The sequence below is a fragment of the Neolamprologus multifasciatus genome, chromosome 18, assembly GCF_963576455.1.
Source record: "Neolamprologus multifasciatus chromosome 18, fNeoMul1.2, whole genome shotgun sequence".
In the NCBI taxonomy this organism is placed as follows: Eukaryota; Metazoa; Chordata; class Actinopteri; order Cichliformes; family Cichlidae; genus Neolamprologus; species Neolamprologus multifasciatus.
In genome coordinates this window covers 2,012,616-2,037,168 of record NC_140456.1, presented here as the reverse complement: position 1 = coordinate 2,037,168, position 24,553 = coordinate 2,012,616, and the positions used below count along the sequence as shown (strand labels likewise).

Genomic DNA, 24,553 nt, shown 5'->3' with positions numbered 1-24,553 from the left:
GCGAGCACATTATTGTCTGTTTGCTGTTTGTGTGCTTTGTTTCCTGTTATGATAGCAGGCATACAGCCATGTTCTCAATGTCTCAGCTATCATTGATTATTTCTGCTTTTCCTCTTCTATTAGGCACTTCAACTCAATGAATGACACACAGAAAGATTTCATGACTGTGTTCTTCAAAATAAGGACAATATGTTATCTGCATCTGAATGACTCATGTTGCCTTGTTTCTACTTTGTTTGCATATTTCTGCTTGTTGGAAACGATTTTCTGAATCATTCAGTAGTTTTTGTAATAATAAGGACATTTAGCAACACTTCAAAATGATTCTCCAACATTTGCTGTTCAGACTTGATCTGTTCTTACGTGTGTGATATCCAGAATGAAAAACTCAGCTCAGCTAATAAAATGGGAGCTGAGCAGACTGCAGGGGCTTCATGGTCTCTCCTTTGAGTCCATGAAAGTTCATTTGTCAGCTCTGAGTTGAGGATTTGAGCTGTTTCTCTCACAGGTGAAGAACACAGATGCTTCCTGGAATCATTCTTGAAGCAGAGTTCATGCTTGTAACTGTCATTGTGTTATTAAAGTGAAAAGCCACAGCTAACGGTGTGGAGGCTGCAGAGCAGAAAGCCACACAGCCCGTCTGCTGCAGGAAGTTTGGATACAGTCAGTTTGTGCTTCACTCACACGGCTTGTTGTTCATCACACAATGAAAGTAGAATCAAACTCTTCATCTTGAAATCTTTATTATTCACACAAACACAACTACACTGTTTGACATTTGAAAATCAAACAAAAACAAATCAAACTGAAAACTTGTGATAAAAATATTCCTGATGATTTTTGTTACTACAATAAAAGTCACAATAAGTACAAAAAGAATTCTAACTCAGAGCAACAATACATGTAAAGATGGATTTATTTCAGATGATCTTCTAACTGTTGAAGAAAAAGGCAAAATAAGCACAACACATCATAACTAACATTTGTGAACACTGATCAAAGTGATGAATGAGATGAATCGATGAGATCTGATGGTGAGAAAAGGCGAGCAGGAAACAGTCAGTCAGCATGTGTGCAGTTGGTGGACGCTCCCTTGTTTGTGAGCATCATCAGCAGAGAGAGTCCACAGCAGTACACCAGACTCTTCACTATCAGCACTGTGTACAGCAGGCAGAGCAGCTTCACCCTGCACTGAGACTGGAAGGACACTGAAGGACAGACAGACACAAAGAGACAGACAGACAGTCGGGTTATTCCTCTCAGATCAAGGAGAAAAAGTCCAAATAGAAACAGTCACAGCTTCTTCTTCAAGTGGATGAATTGATGTAGTGTTTGTGTCCACTTGGGGGCAGAAGAACTCCACAAGCAGCTAACAAACTGATCTCTGACATATTATGGTCTGTCTGCTGTTTGGTGCTGAGCAGCTAGTGTACAGTGGCTTTATCAGAGCTTGTTGGATGAAGATTTGATCAATTAGTGCAACTTTAAGACCCTAAACTTGTTCCAGCTCCCTCATTGGACATTGGAGCTGTCCATGCAGAGAGGCAGCAGGTGATCTTACAGTCAGCTGGCTGCAGAGCTGGCAGGTCTGCTGGCTCTCTCTCTGGAGGACAGGAGGCTGCTGGAGCTGGAAGCTCTGAAACAGAAAAGGAGTCAAATGTTTGGAGCTGCAGTGAGAAATGTCAGTCCTCTGCTGCTCTGCTCTCTTTGACAGCATCTCCACATGAAGCTGAATCACTGCTCAACACAGTCACCAAGCCTTCATTACCTTGTTGTGTTTGGGCCTCCACTGTGCCCCCCTCGTGCTTCACCCAGCAGCTGTATTTATATGTGTTGGTGTCCTGCTCCTGGATCAGTAAGATGGAGGCGCTGTGTCCCGACTCTCTGAGCTCCAGCTGCTCTCCCTCAGCAGGGGGCAGCTCCTCCGCTTCTCCGCCGTTCTTCTTCTGTCTTTTCCAGGAGAACTGGACCAGAGGAGGAAACATGGCTGAGGCCACACACAGCAGGGAGCTGTTCCCCTCCAGGTGGGCTCTGGATGCTGCTGGGTACACGCTCACCACGGGCTTCACTACCTGCTCATCTGAAGTTTGACAGCAGCAACAAGCAGCACAGACACACATTCACACAGTCAGCAGCAGCTTCCAGCACTGCACTGCATTCAGTCTGATCCTGGAAACTACATGGACTCTGATCACTAAACTACTCATCAATACAGCACAAAGTTCACTACATACACTGGATTCAGCTTCATATCAAACACAGTCATCACCTCATGTCATCATGGCTCACATGACGAACACTCAGTGTGTCTTTACATCATGAAATAAAATATTTGTTTGCTGATATTTTAATATATTATTTATCACAAATGTACGCATATATAGATTTGTCTTCAAACTATCTAAATTATATTTTCCATCTTAAACACAAGTTTTACCAGAGATATTAATAATTCAACATGATTTAATTCCAGCAATGAAATTTCCACTTTTGTATCCGTTTTTAAACAGGTGTTTTATTCATGTTTTAATCAATACTATACTTCTTTCACAGACTTCACAATCCTTAAAAATGTTATTGGAATAATTTGAAGGGCACTACATCTATTATTTAGTTTGATTATTGTGTTTTTATTTTGTTTTGATTATATACGGTGTATGTTTGAATTAATGCACAAATTAAATGTAATTAAGCTGCAATTTGAATGAGAATTAAATACCTTTTTTCAAAAGTATAAATTAATTCATCATTATTTATAATATAAAATCTAAAGAATCTGAAACGTCATGAAAATTATTTTTCTGAAGAAATATTTACTGAAATATGACCATTGCTGAATTTTTTCTTCATTTCTAATTTAGACTGACAAATCAAACAAGCAAGAAACACAAACATGACTTTAACAATTTCATATTTTATTGTTTGATCTATATTATTTATTATTTATATTTTTTCTTCACTGTTTAAACACTTTGTGTCCCTAATCAGTATCCATGTCAATTTATATATTAATATATTTAAAAAAAAATCACCAATAGAATCTATCTTTGAATATTAAAAACATGTTTACATTTTCATTTATATTTACAAATGTACTACTGTATTATTTTAACATCAAATATGATCTTGTGTTAAAAACCAGCAGAATCACTGAGAGGATCAAATCCTAAATATTTGTAACATCACTAATATTTGCAGAAATAAAGAAGAACTTTAGTTGTTCAGTGAGATTTCAACATGTTTTCAGAGATTATTGAGCTTTTCTTCTGTAACAATGGCTGCAGATGAATTCTCTACTAATGATGAAAAACTAACATGTAAAGCCTGAAGCAGCAGAAACTGACTTTAAACACATTTTCAGCTTCTACAATAAAACAACTGAAGGAAAATAAATGTTTGTTCTTACCTGTTACAGACAGTTTGGTTCCAGAGCCAAAGATGTCATAGCCCCATGCTGTTCCTCCCACAGTGAGAAAGACTGCTACAAAAACCTGTCTGCTGTTGAACGTGTCAGCTGAGGTGAATGAGTCCAAATGAGGAAGCAGGATCATATTTCAGCTCCATGATGTGTTTCTCTAATGTTCATATCAACATGACTGTCTCTTCTTCTCTTTTCTTTTAGCCACACTAGCAGCACGGCTCTGATGTTAATGTCAGTCTGTTGGTCAGTCCACTACTTTAGTCCACATGAAAATAGAAAATCACTATATAAGCACCAGTCCATTTATCCCATCAATGATGCCACCACTACAATGAAACATCTGCTGATAGTATCATGGTTTGGTCCATCTGGCTCACCATCATTAATCACACAATCAATTTTGAATTATAGCAGCAAATTCTGAAGAAAACTATCAGAACATGTGTCTGTGAACTGAATCTCAGGAGAAAGTGGGCCATGCAGCACCACAATGACACAAACCAGTCAAGTTTGTTTTCTTTGTTCCAAATAATGTTGAGAGAAAAATAATCCAGTGAATCCAGCGAGTGATGTGATGAGTCTCTGATGTCTTTCTGATGTGGTTTTGTTGCGTCCTTCAAACCACACCTTTTGTATTTTAGAAGAGCTGAAGAAACTGGCATCTGGGGCAAAGTTCCAGCAAAACTGCCACTTCACCACCGCGCAGCCATGTCTCAGTTAGGAACATGACGTTCAGCTTATAAGTACCGAAAAAGTCCAGATCTTTTTGTAGTGGCAATTCCTTTTGTTTGACAAACCAAACATCCCACAATTAAAAGTCCACAAGCCACTGCTGCACTGAGATAATATTTCGTACGCAGGCAAAAGAAGTCCACTGTCCAAACTTGAAAGTTGCGTTTTTATGGTTTATTTATCCAGTTTGGCAATAACAAGATCCATTTTTTTGTTACTTCCTGCTGCTTCTCCTGCTCTGGTAAAAAACCATAGGCCCACCCCAGTACATGCTGGTCCTATACCAGTCTCTTTATTTATAGAAAGAAAATAGCCCTACAGCTCTTACTGACGAATTTAACAAAGTAACATCAAACAAACATTGAAACAAAATATTAACCGACAAATAAACTTGTAAATAAATCCCAAAATATAAGTAAACTAACAACAAACTTTAACTCATTTCAAAAAATAAATAAAAAATAAGAACAAATAGCTCCAACACTCCGGCCCCTAATTATGCATACAATCACAATTACTTTAAAGTCCCAAAAAGAGGAGCTATTCCCTTAAGCAGGTCCTTAATCTTTGTTAATGATCTTCTTCACGATGAGGCTTCCAGTAGCAAAATAAGTTTTGTCACTGGCCTTTCCTAAACACTGGTCTTTGTTTGTAGTCTCACAGAACGCACCAAGCCTTTTGCACCCTGGTTTACACTTAAGACTTTCGCCATCATCCACGATCCTCTTGGAGCTGCAGCGTCTGCAATTAAAACAACATCTCCAGGTATAAGACATCTTTTAGTCCTCATCCATTTTTGTCTTTCTTGCATCAGAGGTAGGTACTCAGAAAGCCATCTCTTCCAGAACAACTCTGCCATGTACTGTACCTGTTTCCACCTTTTCCTGACATGCAGATCACTTGGATCAAACAGTCCTGGTGGTAAAACTGGTTTATTTTTCAGCAACAACAAGTGATTGGGTGTCAGTGCTTCAAGATCATTTGAGTCATCTGAAACTCTAGTAATGGGTCTGTCGTTCAATATAGCTTCAACCTCACAGAAGACTGTTTGGAGTCCTTCATCATCCAAAACTTGCTCTTTGAGAACTGAGGCTAAAATACTCTTTATTGAACGAATGAGGTGCTCCCACACACCTTGGTGAGAAGCTGCTGGGATGTTAAAGTTCCATTTCATGCCATCCTGAACAAAAGCCTTTTGAATTTTAGCATGGTCCAGCTTAGTCAAACTTTCTTTCAACTCTCGATTCGCCCCAACAAAATTTGTAGCATTAACAGATCTGATGCTCGAAACTGGGCCTCGTCTACAGATGAACCTCCGCACAGCATTTATACAGGAGTCTGTATCAAGTGTACATGCAATCTCCAGATGTACTGCACGACTGGTGAAACAAGTAAAAAGAACTCCATACCTTTTAAGGAGACTTCGTCCTCTTTTAACACTTATAGGTCCAAAATAGTCCACTCCAACATTTGTGAATGGAGCTGTGTCTGGCAGGACTCTCTCTTCAGGCAGATCTGCCATCTTTTGTTCAACAAACTTTCCTCTGTTGCGTCTACACGTGATACAACGAGAGATGGTTTTCCTGGCAGCAGAATTTGCATTTAATATCCAGTATTTTTGTCTTAATTTTGACAGCATGTGTGCTCTTCCTGCATGTCCCAACCTTTGATGGATATGGCGTAAAATCAGTGTTGACACATGCATATCTTTTGTCAAAATTGCAGGATGCTTTACTTCCATAGTCGTGGCTGCTTTATTCAATCGGCCACCCACTCTGAGGATTCCTGCATCCAACACTGGATCAAGTTTGTAAAGACAACTTCCCTTGGAGACTCCTTTGAGGCCATTGCTGATTAAAGCCATTTCAATTTTAAATTTCTGTTGTTGTGCATATTGAATAATAGCTTGTTCTGCCTTTGCTAAATCTTCTGGAGTCAGATTTCCTTTCTTCAAAGTGGTCCTAAATCTTTCCATTCTTATCTGACATTCCAGATCAATTTTATTCAAACCTGCACCAGCAACACCAAGGCCTCTTTCAGCTTTAAAAGCCAGGCTACAGAGATTTTAAGTTTTGCCCAAGACGAGAAGTAATGGATAAGATAGTTGGTAGGATTTTTTAATTCCTTCACAATGACATTCATTGTCAGGTCCCTTTTGACCTCTGGGTCATCTGCAGAAATTACACTCCACATCCAGTTTAGGCCATTCCCTTTCTGACTTATAGAGAAATTCTGTCCCCTTTATCCATCTTCTACATTTGAGGAAATCCTCAGCACTCATGCCTTTGGATGCATCATCTGCAGGATTCTCCTTGGAAGAAACGCATCTCCACTAATTCACATCTGTTGCTTCTCGATTGACAGCAATTCTGTTTGCAACAAAAGTATTAAATCTTCTGGTTTCATTGGAGATGTATTTCAGTACTGTTGTACTATCAGTCCAAAAAACTGATTTTTCCAACCTTACCTGCAGCTCTTTTTGCAGAAGCATATTCACTCGAACTGCAAGAACTGCAGCCGTCAATTCCAACCTGGGAATTGTAGTTTGCTTGAGAGGAACAACTCTAGCTTCTCCCAGGATAAAAACAACATGCGTGAGGTTATTCTTTTCCAACTTTAAATATGACACTGTTCCATAACCATCTTGACTTGCATCAGAAAAATGATGAAGTTGTGCCTTATCTGGTCTTCCAAAGCAACTTGGTTTAAAGCAACGTTCCACTTTGAACTTTGAAATCAGCTGGAGATCCTCCAGCCAATCACGCCACCGCTGGGAAAGTGAGTGGGGAATAACTTCATCCCACTTCAAATTTTAGCTGGCATACTGAAGGGAGACAAGATTCCCAAAGGATCATACAGTGAACTGACCACAAACAAAATGGCCCTTCTGGTTGTTGGACGGTCCTGCAGGGAGGTTCTGAACTGGAATTGTCTGTTTCTATGCACCACTGTAAACCCAGTGCTCTCTCAACTGGAAGCTGATCTGCGTCCAAATCCAGATCCTTAATTTCCTTTGCTCTTCTTTCCTCTGGGATGGACATGAGCACTTGTGGTGGATTTTTGTGTGATATGTATAACTATGTAACTATATACACTATATATCTATCTACACTGAACATATATACTCTAATTTTCACTGTAACTTTCATGTAGCGTCTTAAGCTCAAGACATTTTGCTTCACCGTGGTTTATTAGGGTGGTACAGTAACAGGGCAGTTAATGCTGTTGAGAGTTCTCCTGCACACACACTCAACATCTTTCATGTAGCACAACCAAAACAGTAACATTGTAACAGTAACTTTGTAACAGTAACATTGTAGCAGAGATCCTGAACACATCACAATAAAATATCATACTATATAAACACACACACACACACACACACACACACACACACACACACACACTTTGAACCCACACTGAAGTGTTTTTATATATGAGAAATCATGTAACCTATGTAGTTATAAGATTATATGTTATAAGATTGTGCCACTTGCTGTATAAGATTTAATAAGTAGGATTAATGTGTGATGTTTGACCGTGTCATGACCTATTGTGATGAGCCAGAGCAAGGGGTAGTCAGAGTCCTGACTGGCCTTTGGCCAAGACCTTGGCCGCTACCTGACCCCTGCAGCTGTGTTTGGGCGCGTGGGAAAGTTACCCAGCAGCAGGGGGTGGGGCTACTGGTCCCTGTATATTAGGGGACCAGAGGACACCCCCAGCACTTCTTTTCCTCCTGCTGCTGCTTCCTGTCCGTCTCTGTGTTGCTCTGCTGTCTGAGCTTAAGGCTGTACACCCCGGGGTTTTGCTTTGCTTGCTTTCTGCTTTGTAATTTTCTTGCTAAATGTCTGTATGTATTTTTCCTGCTGTTCATATGATTCAGTGTATTAAACTCTGTTCCAAGAATTCTACTCTTTTCCAGAGCATCTTTTTGAGTGTCTTGATTTTAATTGGATCTAAAGAGGTTGGATCTCCACATCGTTGGTGGGAGAAGGTTATCAGGATGGCTTCAAAATTTGCGACCACACACTGTGCGACTGTTGCTGATCCATTTTGAAAGCTTAAATCCTCCTTTAGCGCAGATATCTGTCAGCCTCTTCACCATGTGCACTGCCTCCTCTTCTGAAGCAACAGATTTCAAACAATCATCCACATAAAAGTTTCTTTTGACTGTATCAACCACTTCAGCTGGAAACTGTTGTGCATTGTCATCTGCAGTTCTCTGTAGAGCATAATTTGCACAGCTTGGCGAAGATACTGCTCCAAACAAATGCACCTTCATCCGGTATTCCTGTGCAGACCTTGTAGTGTCGCCATGTTGCCACCACAGGAAACTGAGAAAGTTGACGTGTTTTTCTGAGACGTGAACTTGGTGAAACATGGAATTAATGTCTGCCATTAATGCAACAACCTCTTGTCTAAATCTGATCAGAACTCCAACCAGCGAGCTTGTGAGATCAGGTCTCTGTAGAAGCTGGCTGTTCAATGATGCTCCTTTATAAGTTGTTCCACAGTCAAATACAACTCTTAACTTGCCCTTTGTGGGATGATACACTTCGTGATGAGGGATGTACCACACCTTTCCATCATCTTTCTGCAACTCCTCTGCAGACACAAGCTCGGCATATCCTTGTTCAAGCATGTTTACACATTCAGTGTATTCATCTTTATAATGAGCCTTTTCAAATCTGCGTCGGAGACTCTGGAGACGCTGCTCCGCGACACAGAGATTATTTGGCAAGCGTGGACCTTCTCTCCTGAAAGGCAAATCAATGTGATAATGATTTCCAATAAGTTTTATTGAACTACTAACAATATAAGTAGTTCAAAATCATGATTGTACTGTTTAATCAACATTTCTTCAAGACGCTCAACAGAAATCCTATTGGCTGTTACAGCAGTGCAGTTGTTTTTATTTCCACTGTTACTTCCAGTGCGCAGGGGACCATTTATGACCCAGCCAACTTTTGTTTTTACAGCATAAGGTCCACCCTCCACACTGTTTATCACTTTCCATGGCTCTAAAACATTGGAAACATCAGTGCCTATCAGTAGCTCCACCTCTGCATCAATGTTGTGAAGTTTAACAGGTTTAAGATGAGGCCACTGATCAATGTCGCCTTGCTGGGGAATATTGACTGTAGAAACTGGCATGGTCCTTTGAGTCAACACTTTTATTTGATACAGATCTTGCATTTAAAAGAGCTAATTTAACTCTCTGTCCATCCATGGTAGCAGGTTGGATATGCAGTAATTGCAAGTTGTGTAATTTCTCCACCTCCCATCGTATCCTGTCAGCATGGCAACCAATAAAACTGCATCAGGTGTGCATGGTGTGATGACGTCGGGTAAACAGGAAGAAGGCAGGGCTGTTTGAGGGCAGCTTCCCAGAGCGTGTGCCACGTACATGTCCACGTCCCCGGTGCTTCCGTTTAGAAGGATTCCAGGGTGGATCACAGCGATGCAGTTCCTCCAGTACCGGTGCCAGAGGCAGCGGGAGTCCTCCAAATCACTCGCTAATGCTGAGGAGCATCAGCAGTGAGTCATGGATGTTAAGAAGAAGTACGGCAGAACGCTGCTGCAGGACTGCTCTCCCCTCCTTTCAGAATATCTACACCAGGAGATGCTGGACTAGAGAAGCCCAGATATTGAAGGACCTGTCCCATCCCTGCAACAATCTGTACTTGTGGAATCAGGCAGGTTCTGCACCATCTGCGCAAGGATAGAGGGGCTCAAGAGGAGCTTCTATCCCCAAACTAAACCACAACATGGAAGGCTTTAAAAGCAAACTAAATCATTTTAAAATGAATTCTAAAATGAATGGGCAGCCAGTGAAGTCAAGCTGAAATAGTGGAAATGTGCTCAAACTTTGGAGTGCCAGTTAAAAGACGAGTCGCAGCATTTCACGGCCTCTGTGGATGAGGAATGTATGAAGCACTGGCCCCTATATAAAGTGCATTACAGTAATCCAGCTAATGCTAACAAAGGTGTTAATAACTGTCTCAAAGAGCTGCTGTGAAAGAATTGCTTTATTTCAACCAGCTGCCTGAGCTGAGAGAAGCCTGACTTTATGACTGCCTTAATCTGAGTCCACTTTGACTCCCAGGTTTGTGACAGTTGGCTTATTGTGCTGGGCCAAGGTATCTAAATATTCATTGGGGATCTCAGTGGGGCTACCAAAAACCATCACCTCAGTCTTTTTGTCATTGAATTTTAATCCAGTGCCCACTGAAAATGATTTTGATAAACTAGAATCGTATTTATTGTCTTCTATTTCAAACAAACATCTGGCACAACCAGGTCAGGGCGGCCATGACCTGCTGGGTTTGGACAACCCGGGACCCATTGATTAGTCTGCTGACTTAGCTTCAGGATACAACAAGCAATTCTTCTTGGCTTCTGGTTTATCCAGCAGATATCTGGACAAAGACTTCAATTTCTTGTTATTGCTCATTGTTTATGAAAACAGAGAATTTAAAAACGACTGAATAAAAAGTCATGTCTGGATTATATTTGATGATGTGATGCATTTTCAGCAGATGGAATCTTTTGCTCTCCTCACAAACTGTTTACCTGCATGCAACCAAAGCTGCATGTAATTGGTCAGAAACACAAACAGAAAGCAGAAATCTTGTCCTTTTATTCCAGATTTGACATATTCAGATACAAAATCTGTTCATTTAGATCAGAGAGAAAAGACGGTGACAGAAAGATGAGGCACCGTGACTGATTCATCCTCTATAAACATCCACAGGAAACTGATGGAAATCTGTCCAACAACATCAGCGTCCTAATGAGCCGCTGCTAGAAGGACAAAATCCTGAGCTGACATCAGTCCAAGTGTCTGGTTAAATGTACTGAAAGGTGTTAAACAACAAGTGCTGCTGGAAGAGTTTTCATGAAGAGAACATTAACACTGTGAATGAGGGATGGACTTTGATTCAGTTTGACACAATCTGTTTTTCTTTCACTTTGAATAAATGTTTTTGTGGGACTGAGGATACATTTGTTTCCATTTGGAAGTTTGATGTCATCTGTTCCTCTTGTTTCTGTCTTAAAACAGGATGAAAAATCTGTTCAAACAGAAATAAATAGAATTGAATTTCTGACAGCAGTAAATAAAAATCGTCCCTGAGCTCAGTATGTTTGTGACTCTGAGATGGAGGTGAAACATGTGAAGCTGGGCTGTGGTTTACTGCTCTCTTCCTGTCACAGACACTGTTTGACATCTGTTCATCTGTTGGTTTTTGTTCAGGCTGCAGGGATCATTTCTCACTGTGGGGATCAAGCTTAACACAGGAGCAGTAGTAGGTGGCTGAATGATCGAGTTTAACTTTCTTTATCTTCAACTCACAGCCGTTCTGTTTATTCACAGCTGAGAAATCATCTTTTTGTGGATGATTGTAACTTTTATCTATGCCATCATTTGTTTTATCAATATCAAGAATAGCTTTGAATGTTTCTTTTTCTTTCTTCTGGTACCAGACTATATAATCATTATCACACTTATTAATCCCTCCACAGCTGAAGGAGACACTTTCTCCAACTCTCCTGGTCAATGTTAAATCCTCCTGAATCAGCTGTGCTGCCATGGTAACCAGTGCTGTAGAGACACAGACAGATAGATGAAGGTTAGTGTGACAGTGTTTGTTACAGGTTGACTTTGTTGGCTCCTGATTGGCTGGAAACACTCACCTGAACACAGACAGCACAGAGCAGCAGCTGGGAGGAAAAGCATTTTGTGCAGTGGTGTTTCCTCTGGTGAACCTGGGGAGAAGTGGCGCTCTGATGCAGCTGAGGCCAAACAAGGACGAGCTGCGAGATCAGACGAGGGCCACGTGGTTTCTAACAGGTCCTCAAAGCTCCCATCAGCCCCTGCGGCCCACAGATAAGACTGCTGCTGCTGATTGACAGCTCAGCTGAAGCTGCTGTGGTTTCATCGTCTTCATTTCAATCTGACAGCAGATCCAAAAATCTGGGTCACATGATGCACAAACACTCAGAAACATTCATGTTGCTGTGAATTTAGTAACACACACTGTTATCTGTTGTTTAACAGCTGTGATGAAAACACTAAATATACAAACTAAATATAACTAAACTATAAATAAATAGAAAAATAAAAATAATAATATGGTTCAATATTTTAAAAGTTCATAAATTGCACACAAAGTAGTTAAAAAAACAAAATCATATATAAGAACATTTAGAGTAAAAATCTTCTTTGAAACAAACACATGTGGTTCTGTTGTGTGTTTAAAATATGTGCACACTGTGCTTCTTTCCCACATCTTCTAATGTGTTTTGTTCCAAGTTGGTTTCAGACTGAAGGATTCATTAAAGCCTTTTTAAGAATCATTCAAATGATGATCATCAATTCTAATATCTATAAACAGTAATAAAAACAGGGCTGTGTTTCACGTCAGCTTCATTTATTTGTAGCCATGGTTAGATTTCATTTGCAGTAGGCAGTCATCCACCTTTACACACACATTTACACAACAGTACAAAAGTACTTTTTGATTCATGAAAGAGAAATAAGACAAATGTTGCCTTTGTATCATCTCTGATATGGAAGGTCTCATTTGAAGATGTGAGTGAAGGACACAAATCTTTTGATCTGGTGTTGTTCTACATTTTAGGACTAAAAGACAGAAGGAAGAAAGTGAAAGTGACTGTGCGAGGGGTTGAAGTCATGAAGTCAAGTGGAGGCCGCTGACTGCTGTTACTTTCTGCTGTACAGCTTAAACAGGGACTCACAGTCAGCCTGCTAGAACATTTGGATGAAGAGAAAAAGGAGGAAAAAGACTTTGAGGGAAAAATCCAATAAGATCAGCATGTTTTTAATGTGGGAATACAACAGTTTCCTCCACCATGACACACACTGGAGCCTCTTTTTGCTCACAGCTTCACTCTTTGTCTCAAAGTTCAGTTTGGAGGCCAAAATTGTTGCAACACATTTGTAAGTTTGCACTAATTTCACTGTGTGACCCTTAATGGATGTAATCAAAGAATCAGTCAGTGAAATATGAAGCTGTGCTGTAAGTTTGGAGGAGAAAAGTGTCTCAGTGACTTTAATGAGGTGAACACATGAATACAGAGCACTGACTGACACGTACAGACTCCTTTAATGAGTCGCACACATTTTTGTGACTTCATTAAATGTCAAAAATGACACAACAACCTGCGAGCACATTATTGTCTGTTTGCTGTTTGTGTGCTTTGTTTCCTGTTATGATAGCAGGCATACAGCCATGTTCTCAATGTCTCAGCTATCATTGATTATTTCTGCTTTTCCTCTTCTATTAGGCACTTCAACTCAATGAATGACACACAGAAAGATTTCATGACTGTGTTCTTCAAAATAAGGACAATATGTTATCTGCATCTGAATGACTCATGTTGCCTTGTTTCTACTTTGTTTGCATATTTCTGCTTGTTGGAAACGATTTTCTGAATCATTCAGTAGTTTTTGTAATAATAAGGACATTTAGCAACACTTCAAAATGATTCTCCAACATTTGCTGTTCAGACTTGATCTGTTCTTACGTGTGTGATATCCAGAATGAAAAACTCAGCTCAGCTAATAAAATGGGAGCTGAGCAGACTGCAGGGGCTTCATGGTCTCTCCTTTGAGTCCATGAAAGTTCATTTGTCAGCTCTGAGTTGAGGATTTGAGCTGTTTCTCTCACAGGTGAAGAACACAGATGCTTCCTGGAATCATTCTTGAAGCAGAGTTCATGCTTGTAACTGTCATTGTGTTATTAAAGTGAAAAGCCACAGCTAACGGTGTGGAGGCTGCAGAGCAGAAAGCCACACAGCCCGTCTGCTGCAGGAAGTTTGGATACAGTCAGTTTGTGCTTCACTCACACGGCTTGTTGTTCATCACACAATGAAAGTCGAATCAAACTCTTCATCTTGAAATCTTTATTATTCACACAAACACAACTACACTGTTTGACATTTGAAAATCAAACAAAAACAAATCAAACTGAAAACTTGTGATAAAAATATTCCTGATGATTTTTGTTACTACAATAAAAGTCACAATAAGTACAAAAAGAATTCTAACTCAGAGCAACAATACATGTAAAGATGGATTTATTTCAGATGATCTTCTAACTGTTGAAGAAAAAGGCAAAATAAGCACAACACATCATAACTAACATTTGTGAACACTGATCAAAGTGATGAATGAGATGAATTGATGAGATCTGATGGTGAGAAAAGGCGAGCAGGAAACAGTCAGTCAGCATGTGTGCAGTTGGTGGACGCTCCCTTGTTTGTGAGCATCATCAGCAGAGAGAGTCCACAGCAGTACACCAGACTCTTCACTATCAGCACTGTGTACAGCAGGCAGAGCAGCTTCACCCTGCACTGAGACTGGAAGGACACTGAAGGACAGACAGACACAAAGAGACAGACAGACAGTCGGGTTATTCCTCTCAGATCAAGGAGAAAAAGTCCAAATAGAAACAGTCACAGCTTCTTCTTCAAGTGGATGAATTGATGTAGTGTTTGTGTCCACTTGGGGGCAGAAGAACTCCACAAGCAGCTAACAAACTGATCTCTGACATATTATGGTCTGTCTGCTGTTTGGTGCTGAGCAGCTAGTGTACAGTGGCTTTATCAGAGCTTGTTGGATGAAGATTTGATCAATTAGTGCAACTTTAAGACCCTAAACTTGTTCCAGCTCCCTCATTGGACATTGGAGCTGTCCATGCAGAGAGGCAGCAGGTGATCTTACAGTCAGCTGGCTGCAGAGCTGGCAGGTCTGCTGGCTCTCTCTCTGGAGGACAGGAGGCTGCTGGAGCTGGAAGCTCTGAAACAGAAAAGGAGTCAAATGTTTGGAGCTGCAGTGAGAAATGTCAGTCCTCTGCTGCTCTGCTCTCTTTGACAGCATCTCCACATGAAGCTGAATCACTGCTCAACACAGTCACCAAGCCTTCATTACCTTGTTGTGTTTGGGCCTCCACTGTGCCCCCCTCGTGCTTCACCCAGCAGCTGTATTTATATGTGTTGGTGTCCTGCTCCTGGATCAGTAAGATGGAGGCGCTGTGTCCCGACTCTCTGAGCTCCAGCTGCTCTCCCTCAGCAGGGGGCAGCTCCTCCGCTTCTCCGCCGTTCTTCTTCTGTCTTTTCCAGGAGAACTGGACCAGAGGAGGAAACATGGCTGAGGCCACACACAGCAGGGAGCTGTTCCCCTCCAGGTGGGCTCTGGATGCTGCTGGGTACACGCTCACCACGGGCTTCACTACCTGCTCATCTGAAGTTTGACAGCAGCAACAAGCAGCACAGACACACATTCACACAGTCAGCAGCAGCTTCCAGCACTGCACTGCATTCAGTCTGATCCTGGAAACTACATGGACTCTGATCACTAAACTACTCATCAATACAGCACAAAGTTCACTACATACACTGGATTCAGCTTCATATCAAACACAGTCATCACCTCATGTCATCATGGCTCACATGAGGAACACTCAGCATGATTTTAAAAGTCAAATTAAATTCAGTTTAATTCGTCATGTGTTTGTTTGTTATTGTTTTATAGAAATTTAGTTCAGTCCAATTTTAAAATATTTGTCTTTATACAAGTGAAAATATATTTTTCTTATTAGTCCTTAGACACGAGTTCTAACAGAGATCCTCTTCTGCCCAAAAATAAATTCATCTTTTTTCATATTGTTTTGTACTATTAATAAAATTAAATATCATTTCACAAAATTCAGTTCAGCAGATAAAATTTCCATTCTTCTTGTCTTTGATATATTTTACCATAAAGACCATATTTGTCTTTCAGACTAATTTATTCTTAAATGTTTTTGTGTAAAAATTGGAAAAGTAATGCAGTGATTATTTTAATTTATGTTTTTATTCAAATAAAAAACTGTAGCAACTATTTTAAAACACTAAAACTGAAATGTTGAATAAAACGTTTTCAATAATATGAGATATAGTTCATGATATTTTTAGTCATAAAATACAAATTATTTGACAATGTATATTTAATAAAAATTTGTATGTTAAAGTATTTTGTAAAATTAAAGTATTATTAACTTTTTATTGTCACGTACAAATCCACACACACGACTTCATCTCAGAAATAAATATCAGAGTTTAACGATGTGAAATTCATCCTAAATTTATCTGTCATATCATTTCTGATATTTCTAACCAGTATCTGTTTTTATACTTTTATTTACCTTTTTGAAGCAGCTACATGAATGTTTGACTATTAAAGAATATTTGTTCCTCAACATAAAGCAAATATTTACTGAAACCATATTTGTTGTTATCTATATTAATTTAATTTTAACATCAAATATGATCTTGTGTTAAAAACCAGCAGAATCACTGAGAGGATCAAATCCTAAATATTTGTAACATCACTAATATTTGCAGAAATAAAGAATAACTTTAGTTGTTCAGTGAGATTTCAACATGTTTTCAGAGATTATTGAGCTTTTCTTCTGTAACAATGGCTGCAGATGAATTCTCTACTAATGATGAAAAACTAACATGTAAAGCCTGAAGCAGCAGAAACTGACTTTAAACACATTTTCAGCTTCTACAATAAAACAACTGAAGGAAAATAAATGTTTGTTCTTACCTGTTACAGACAGTTTAGTTCCAGAGCCAAAGATGGGGTAGACTCCTGTTCCTCCCACAGTGAGAAAGACTGCTACAAAAACCTGTCTGCTGTTGAACGTGTCAGCTGAGGTGAATGAGTCCAAATGAGGAAGCAGGATCATATTTCAGCTCCATGATGTGTTTCTCTAATGTTCATATCAACATGACTGTCTCTTCTTCTCTTTTCTTTTAGCCACACTAGCAGCACGGCTCTGATGTTAATGTCAGTCTGTTGGTCAGTCCACTACTTTAGTCCACATGAAAATAGAAAATCACTATATAAGCACCAGTCCATTTATCCCATCAATGATGCCACCACTACAATGAAACATCTGCTGATAGTATCATGGTTTGGTCCATCTGGCTCACCATCATTAATCACACAATCAATTTTGAATTATAGCAGCAAATTGTGAAGAAAACTATCAGAACATGTGTCTGTGAACTGAATCTCAGGAGAAAGTGGGCCATGCAGCACCACAATGACACAAACCAGTCAAGTTTGTTTTCTTTGTTCCAAATAATGTTGAGAGAAAAATAATCCAGTGAATCCAGCGAGTGATGTGATGAGTCTCTGATGTCTTTCTGATGTGGTTTTGTTGCGTCCTTCAAACCACACCTGGTGTATTTTAGAAGAGAAACATGTTGGTCTGCACAGGCTCTTCTATTTTCAACACTGACAGGATTTCCTTTGCTGTTTCTTCTGTTTTGCACATTTTCCTCTGTTTTCTGCAGCTTGATGGAGCTTCTGTAAAAAATAGATCCAGAGTTATTTTTAGTGGTGCAGAGCAAAGAGATGCTTCAAGGATGCTTCTGAAATGTGCTGTGGCATGTCTGCTGGAATCATCAGTGTTGTACTGAGTGGCCTCAATCAGCTCCAGCAGCCTCGTAGGAACACAAAGTGTCCATGCCTGCTGTTAAAAATAGAGCTTTGCAACAACCGAGTCCAACAGAGTCCAACAAAGATGGTGTGAAAGAGCTGGAAGCGAGCAGTTCATGTGAGAAAATCCAACATGTCAGAATTAAAGCTGCTCTGTGTCAAAAATGGAGTCAAATTCTTCCAAACTGATGTGCTGGACTGATTATCAGTTACTGCAGGTGCTCCAGCCGAGGAGGAGCAGGAACCAGCAGAACTGCCAAACATCACACACACCACAAATGCCACACTCACAGAGAGACAAAGATAGAAAGCAGAGGGAGGAAAGATAGATGGTGGGTAGGCAGCAGAGGATCAGGGGACCATAACACCATCTTACACAGTTATTAACTAATGAGCTCATTGACTAATCTGAAACATCACTTTGATTTTTCTAACAGCTTCATTGGAATTTCAGCTCACAGTGGATCTGCAACATGAGCAGCTGAAGACCTTCAAGAGACGAACTTGAAGTTTAAACACACAGTTGTACAGAAACTGTAGCAAAATTTTTTAAGGGCAACAATGTCAAGTTATCAGAGTGATCATCACAAATCTGATCTCAGCTCAATAAAACAACAAAAAAAACAATTTCACTCTGAAGAGAGGTTGAAGTTACTGGCTTTCCCCTGTCAGCACATCTTTGAGGGGGTAAAATTAACATCCAGCCTTATGTGTTAGGTTTTTGGTATCACTGTAAAAAGAGCTTTGTCCATGTCAGCTAGTAGTAAATCAACTTTATTTTTAATCAAATTTATAATCAAAGTATAATCCTGATCAATATGTTAAATGACGAATGTCTAATGACGACTTTGGTCATTAGAGCTGGGCGAGTCCCCTCACCCACACCGGCTCTATGTGAACTCTACAGACCAGCTTAACTATAAATCAGCTGCAGATGTGAAACTGGTGATCGTTGGATCTCCACTTTTTAGTGTGTGCATGCTTGTGTGTGGTACCGTGTGGCTGGTGTGTGTTGATTACCTTTGAGGTTGGGAGCCTTTCGAGGCAGCCTCCCAGGTTTCTGTTGCCCCGATCCAAAATGGAAAAGCTCTCCTGTGGTGACATGCTGCTGTCGCCACGTCTCGCAGGCCGCATACTCGGCGGCTTGTTTTAAAGTTTTTTAAGTTTGCTCTCACACTGACAGCAGTGATGGACACGTACAGCTTCATGATGGCTGCCAAACACACAAAGAACACGACAGGATCAACAACCTGTTAAACAGTTTTACCAGTTTTTATACAAAATGTCATCTCTGTCATTCTAACTGTAAGCGATCATTAGCTAGATTAGCCACACTGTATTAGAGGGTTGCTGCTAGCTAGCGATGCTGCACACCTGTTACTCCCGTAGTCTTTATGCTTCAATGATTCCACAGGTCTCATTTTTTCTTATCCTGTTTTAGACAGAGATGACATCAGCAGCAGACTCCACAGAGACCCAGAGTTACTGTTAATATCTGAATTATATGGATTTAAACAGTTTTAGATTCAGTTCACACAGAGCGCTCTACAGCCTGGTAACATGGAAAGTTTAAATGAAATAAAGCACGCTGACAAAAGGTTTCATAGAAGTGTAATTTGTTCTTTTCATTTAATAACAGGGTCCAAAGTCCACATTATTATCAACAGCTACATTCACCCTGCGGAACAACAAGTGAAGGTGACCACGAGGACCAAGCTGGGTTTCCTGGGTCCAGAGGTTTGAGAAATGTCCTCCCTTTCATTTATCACAGCTTCTGTTGACCCACGGAGGAAGACTCCTGATGTGTCATTTCAGAAACATCAGGAACTGAAGGTCACCGCAGGGATCAAGCAGAACTCGCAATCTTCACCAGCAGCTTCCTCAGAGGGAAATCTTCAGACCTCCACTAGACGCCCAAAATAGGAGATGGACAAATCTGCATTTCATGAGCAGTGTGATAGAGACCTTTACTTTGTGTGATGTTAGAAGTATTGACCCTGTGCACGAGAAAATGCTAACTTCCTGGTTTGAGACCAGATGTGGGGTTGTACATTTCCGGTAGCTTTATTTTGCCGTCAATCGCTATTGCGGAGATGGACGCCAAAATGATGTTCAAAACTCGAAAATGGAAAGATCGCTTTAAATTACAAAGAGCAGAAGGTGGGACCGGTCACCATTGCTGTGTCCCGCTGTGTACTGCTGGGGGGAGATTTAACAAGGTGTTAAGCTTCCACTTCTTTCCCAAAGATTCTGAATTGCGCGCACAATGGCTGATAAAAATCAGAAGGGACGGCTTCACAGTTACAACCATCTCTAGAGTGTGTAGTCGGCATTTTGAGACAGGATTTCTTCTCTTCTTGATGTTTTTTCCGGGTGAGCGTACGCTGGCGTGTCTTTCTGCCGCTGCTCTCCATGTGTGTGTTTTTCGTGCGTAGCTCTGTTTTAATATTTCACTAAACTATTTAAATTTTTTACAGTCTTAGCCTCCGAGCACGGCTTTTATTTTTGACCCTGGAAACCTGGATTTTATCGTTTCTGTTTTTTCTTCTGTGATCGACTCTCCTGGGGACCTGTTTCACCAGCCTAACGCGAGCCCTCGCTGCCCCCCGCACGTACTACCGTTCGGCCTGTCATCGCATCAAGTATCCGTCTTCTCAAGCTGCCGGCGTTGTGCACAGTGCCAGGTAGGTAATCATAGTTACTTTTCCGGCACTGGGCTGTAATCCGTGGCTGTGGCATGCTGGCTAACGTGGTTTTAACTTGGCTGTGTGAACAAATGGAGAAACTATGATTCCCCTTTTAACCATACGATGGATACGCCTACTGTTGCTTGGTTTTACCATTGGACTATGCGGTGTTTCTTATAGCCATATTAAAGGCTCGGACCTTTGTGCTAATGACGGAATGCACTATTCAAAACTGGAACTGTTACATCTTAACACAAGGACTCGGCTGCCTCCCCAAACTTATGCGCGCTGTGTTGCTTTGGGGATAGCTCGCTGTCCACGCTATATTCACCGGGGCTGCCGTCATAATCTGCATGTGTATAATCATCCTGTGGGAAACGGACTTTCTCACCAAATACCATCTATTTGGTCAGCTTTCCGACATAACCCAACTAGACTGAACAAGAAAAAAGGAGGTGCCAACACCACCAACTTTCAGCATCTGGAATTTGTACCCTCTGGTGCTGTCACACATTCAGTCTCGGACTCTTCACCACTTAAATTGGCATTAATCAATGCAAGGTCCGTGGTGAACAAGACTTTCATATACCGTGACTTGTTTATCTCTCATGGCTTGGACTTTCTCTTTATTACTGAAACTTGGCTACCTTCTGATGATCTAGCTGCTTTTGTGGAACTGACTCCTGAAAACTGTAACTTCCTCAACACACCTAGGACCTGCCGTCGTGGAGGCGGCCTGGCAACAGTCTTCAGAGATAACTTTAAATGTAGAATGCTACCCAGAAGTGTCTACACCAGTTTTGAACTGCAACTGTTTATGCTGGATCTGTGCTCTCCTGTACTCTGTGCTCTAGTTTATAGGCCTCCTCACCTTAACAAAGACTTCATTAAGGAATTTTCGGATTTTCTATCTGTGACATTACCAACCACTGATAGGCTTCTAATCCTTGGTGACTTCAATATCCATATGTGTTGCCCCTCTAAACCTTTGGTTAGCAACTTTTTACAACTCTTGGACTCATTTAATCTGACCCAGTCTGTCAACGGCCCTACACACAAGCAGGGCCACACTCTTGACCTCATCTTGTCATCTGGGCTCTCAGTGATCGGCGTTGAAGTGATTGATGTGTGTCCGTCTGACCATAATTTTATTTTATTTAATATTCCAATTCCTCACTCATCCCCCAAACAAACCCAGGCCCCCTCTCTTATACGCCCTATAACACCTGAAACCGCTCCCCAATTCTCAGCTGCCTTCGCTGCATCTCCTTTAGCCATCTTTGATGAAAGTTCTCCTCATAGCAATAGTCCTGATGAGCTTCTTGCATGTTTTAATTGTGCTTGTACCAACATAATGGACTCAATTGCTCCTTTAAAATGTAGACGGCAAAAATTTAAAACTCAGCCTTGGCTAAATAAGGTCACTCGTGCCGTCAGGCAGGAATGCAGGAAAGCAGAACGAAAATGGAAGAAAGATAAGCTCCACGTTTCTTATCAAGTGTTTAGAGATTGCTTAAATAACTATCAGCGTACCATCAAGGTAGAAAGAGCAAATTATTTCTCCATGATCATTAACAAGAAGTCTGGTAATCCTAAAGCTCTATTCAATACAATCAACTCTGTCCTGCATCCCACCACATCAGTCATATCTGAGACTGCCCCACACATGCCTGAGGATTTTCAAAAATTCTTTACTGAAAAAATTAATGATATCCGAGCACATATCCCGCTCCCATCCCAAGACCCCTCTGAACCACCTACATGTTCGTTCCTTTTTTCAGAATTTAAACCGGTTTCATTATCCCATCTCACTGATATAATAATGCACATGAAACCAACTACGTGCCCCTTGGATATGTTACCTACACCATTTCTCAGAGATGTGCTGAAGACAGTCGGCCCCAACATCCTTGCTATTGTAAATGGCAGTATTTCATATGGAACTGTTCCTGACTTGTTTAAACAAGCTGTTGTCCAGCCGCTTCTAAAAAAACCTGGTTTAGATCCGTCAGTTCTTGGCAATTTTAGACCAATCTCTAAGTTGCCATTTTTGTCTAAGTCTCTTGAGAAGATTGTCCTCCACCAATTATCCTCATTCTTAGACACGCATAATATTCTGGACAAATATCAGTCTGGTTTCAGGGCCTTCCACAGCACAGAGTCTGCTCTACTGAAGGTGTTCAATGATGTGCTTCTAGCTGCTGACTCTGGAAAAAGTACAGTTTTAATCCTTTTAGACCTGAGCGCAGCATTTGACACTGTCGACCACACAATCCTATTGAACCATCTAAAGACGTGTCGGCATTAAAGGTTCTGCTCTAAAATGGTTTGCCTCTTACCTAGAGAGCAGAACATATTCTGTGATGCTGGGTAACAAATACTCTTCCCCAGCTACACTAACCTGTGGAATACCTCAGGGCTCTATTCTGGGTCCGGTCTTATTCTCCTTATACATGCTCCCATTAGGCTCCATTTTTCAGAACCACCAGATCCCTTACCACTCTTATGCAGACGATACACAGTTCTACCTTTCTCTAAAACCAGGTGCTGATAGTACGCTGCAGAAAGTCTCAGAGTGTCTTAGCGACATACATTGCTGGATGTCTCTGAACCTTCTCAAACTAAATCATGACAAAACCGACATTATAATCTTCGGTAAGCAGGACTCTATTAGCCTCATAAGAAACAATCTGGGCCCATTATCAGCTAATGTGCATCCCCATGTAAAAAATCTTGGTTTCATTTTTGATTCCACTCTCAAGCTGGACAAGCAAATAAATTCAGTTGTTCGTGGCAGTTTTTTCCAACTCAGGAGCGTTTCTAAACTCAAAAATATCCTGTCATCTAAAGACCTGGAAACTGTTATCCATGCCTTCATATCGTCACGTCTTGACTACTGTAACTCTCTCTATTTAGGTATTTGTCACTCAAGCCTGTCACGCCTGCAACTTGTTCAGAATGCAGCCGCAAGGCTTCTGACGGGCACTAGAAAGAGAGAGAATATTACCCCGGTACTTGCATCACTACACTGGCTACCAGTTAAATATAGAATTGATTTTAAGGTTTTATTATTTGTTTTTAAAGCCCTCCATGGTTTGGCTCCAGGTTACATTTTAGATCTTCTTAGCCTGCACTTGCCCACTCGATCTCTGCGCTCCTCCAGTCAGATGGTTTTATCAGTTCCCAGCTCAAATCTAGAGGTGACAGGGCTTTCTCCATTGCCGCCCCGAGACTCTGGAATAGTCTCCCCCCCTTCATAAAATTCTCTCCATCCTTGGAAATCTTTAAATCAAATCTCAAGACCCACTTATTTTCCAAGGCTTTGGGATCTCGCTGATATTACATGTCTTACAAAGTTTTCTTTCTATTTTAATTCTTTTATTATATTATTCCTCTGTTCAGCACTTTGGCCGGCACTTGATGTCTTTTAAATGTGCTATACAAATAAAGTTGACTTGACTTGACTTGAGGAGAGATCTTTGTGTCTTCCTCTGGGAAGCGTTGTCTTCAGCCGAAAGCTGTTCCCTCTTTATTCCACTGGAATAATTTTTCAAAAAAGACGGAGCGACCCGGAGTTTGGGAGCGCCGGCCTCGACCTGTTGATACCGTGGCTATGGCAACCGTAGATTACAACACAGAGGATGAAAACAATGTGTCTGACATGCCCATTACTGGTTGTACTTAGTCTGCTCCAGCCTCCATTCCCCTGAGTGAAGACCACGACTATGCACCAAGTCCTTTGATTGTGACCGCATTAAATATGAAACTATGTCACGGGAGATTGAGGAGTTTAGACGGCAGCTTGAGTCGTATCATTTGACGCAGGGATTTGTACTGCAGCGATTTGCTCCATCACCTGAGGACATTCGGTACTATACAAGGTAAGAAATCCTGAAGTTTTCAACTAGTGACCCATGGCCTTAATAACATTACCACACAGATATGCATTTTAACACGAGGCTGGAGTTGGAGTTTTTGTTTGGAGTTTTTGTTTCTAGCCTCATCACTTTAACAATATTAATGTAACTTACCTCTGATCTGTATTAAATTGACCAATAGAAAGTTGTAATGTCATCTGAAATTTACCAATAGCTGCAGATAAAAACACTATATTAACATCCACCATTTAAATGCAGATTTCTGTCATATGAGCATTTGATGGTCTTTTGGAATCTAATCCAAGAGGCAACAAGCAGG

The 24,553-nt window shown here is 40.7% G+C and overlaps 2 protein-coding genes across 3 annotated transcripts; both read right to left on the bottom strand.

Annotated features, from left to right (window-relative positions):
- Positions 1 to 4,049, bottom strand: LOC146496959 (uncharacterized). Its single transcript, XM_085140964.1, has 4 exons — positions 3,407 to 4,049; positions 1,769 to 2,080; positions 1,562 to 1,636; positions 1 to 1,208 (listed from the first exon to the last, which is right to left on the bottom strand). The coding sequence occupies exons 1-4, from the start codon at positions 3,549 to 3,551 to the stop codon at positions 1,060 to 1,062; spliced, it is 681 nt and encodes a 226-aa protein (XP_084997090.1). The 5' UTR covers positions 3,552 to 4,049; the 3' UTR covers positions 1 to 1,059.
- Positions 4,050 to 12,411: 8,362 nt separating this feature from the next.
- LOC146496958 (uncharacterized) lies at positions 12,412 to 18,790 on the bottom strand. Of its 2 annotated transcripts, XM_085140967.1 has the most exons (5): positions 18,690 to 18,790; positions 16,770 to 17,537; positions 15,108 to 15,419; positions 14,901 to 14,975; positions 12,412 to 14,547 (listed from the first exon to the last, which is right to left on the bottom strand). In XM_085140967.1, the coding sequence occupies exons 2-5, from the start codon at positions 16,909 to 16,911 to the stop codon at positions 14,399 to 14,401; spliced, it is 678 nt and encodes a 225-aa protein (XP_084997093.1). In that variant the 5' UTR covers positions 16,912 to 17,537; positions 18,690 to 18,790; the 3' UTR covers positions 12,412 to 14,398. The 2 variants fall into 2 exon arrangements, with proteins under 2 accessions (XP_084997093.1, XP_084997092.1); XM_085140966.1 differs by lacking the exon at positions 18,690 to 18,790 and having other exon boundaries at positions 16,770 to 18,157.
- Between the last annotated feature and the right edge of the window lie 5,763 nt (positions 18,791 to 24,553).

Bases quoted from the DNA above. Each gene is read 5' to 3' on its own strand.
- LOC146496959 (XM_085140964.1), bottom strand. From the start codon at position 3,551: ATGATCCTGCTTCCTCATTTGGACTCATTCACCTCAGCTGACACGTTC. The intron at 1,637-1,768 runs GTAATGAAGGCT...TTTCTGTTTCAG, and splicing joins GGAGGCCCAAACACAACAAG to AGCTTCCAGCTCCAGCAGCC. The intron at 1,209-1,561 runs GTAAGATCACCT...TCTGTCCTTCAG, and splicing joins AGCTCTGCAGCCAGCTGACT to TGTCCTTCCAGTCTCAGTGC.
- LOC146496958 (XM_085140967.1), bottom strand. From the start codon at position 16,911: ATGATCCTGCTTCCTCATTTGGACTCATTCACCTCAGCTGACACGTTC. The intron at 15,420-16,769 runs GTAAGAACAAAC...GTCAAACTTCAG, and splicing joins AACTAAACTGTCTGTAACAG to ATGAGCAGGTAGTGAAGCCC. The intron at 14,548-14,900 runs GTAAGATCACCT...TCTGTCCTTCAG, and splicing joins AGCTCTGCAGCCAGCTGACT to TGTCCTTCCAGTCTCAGTGC.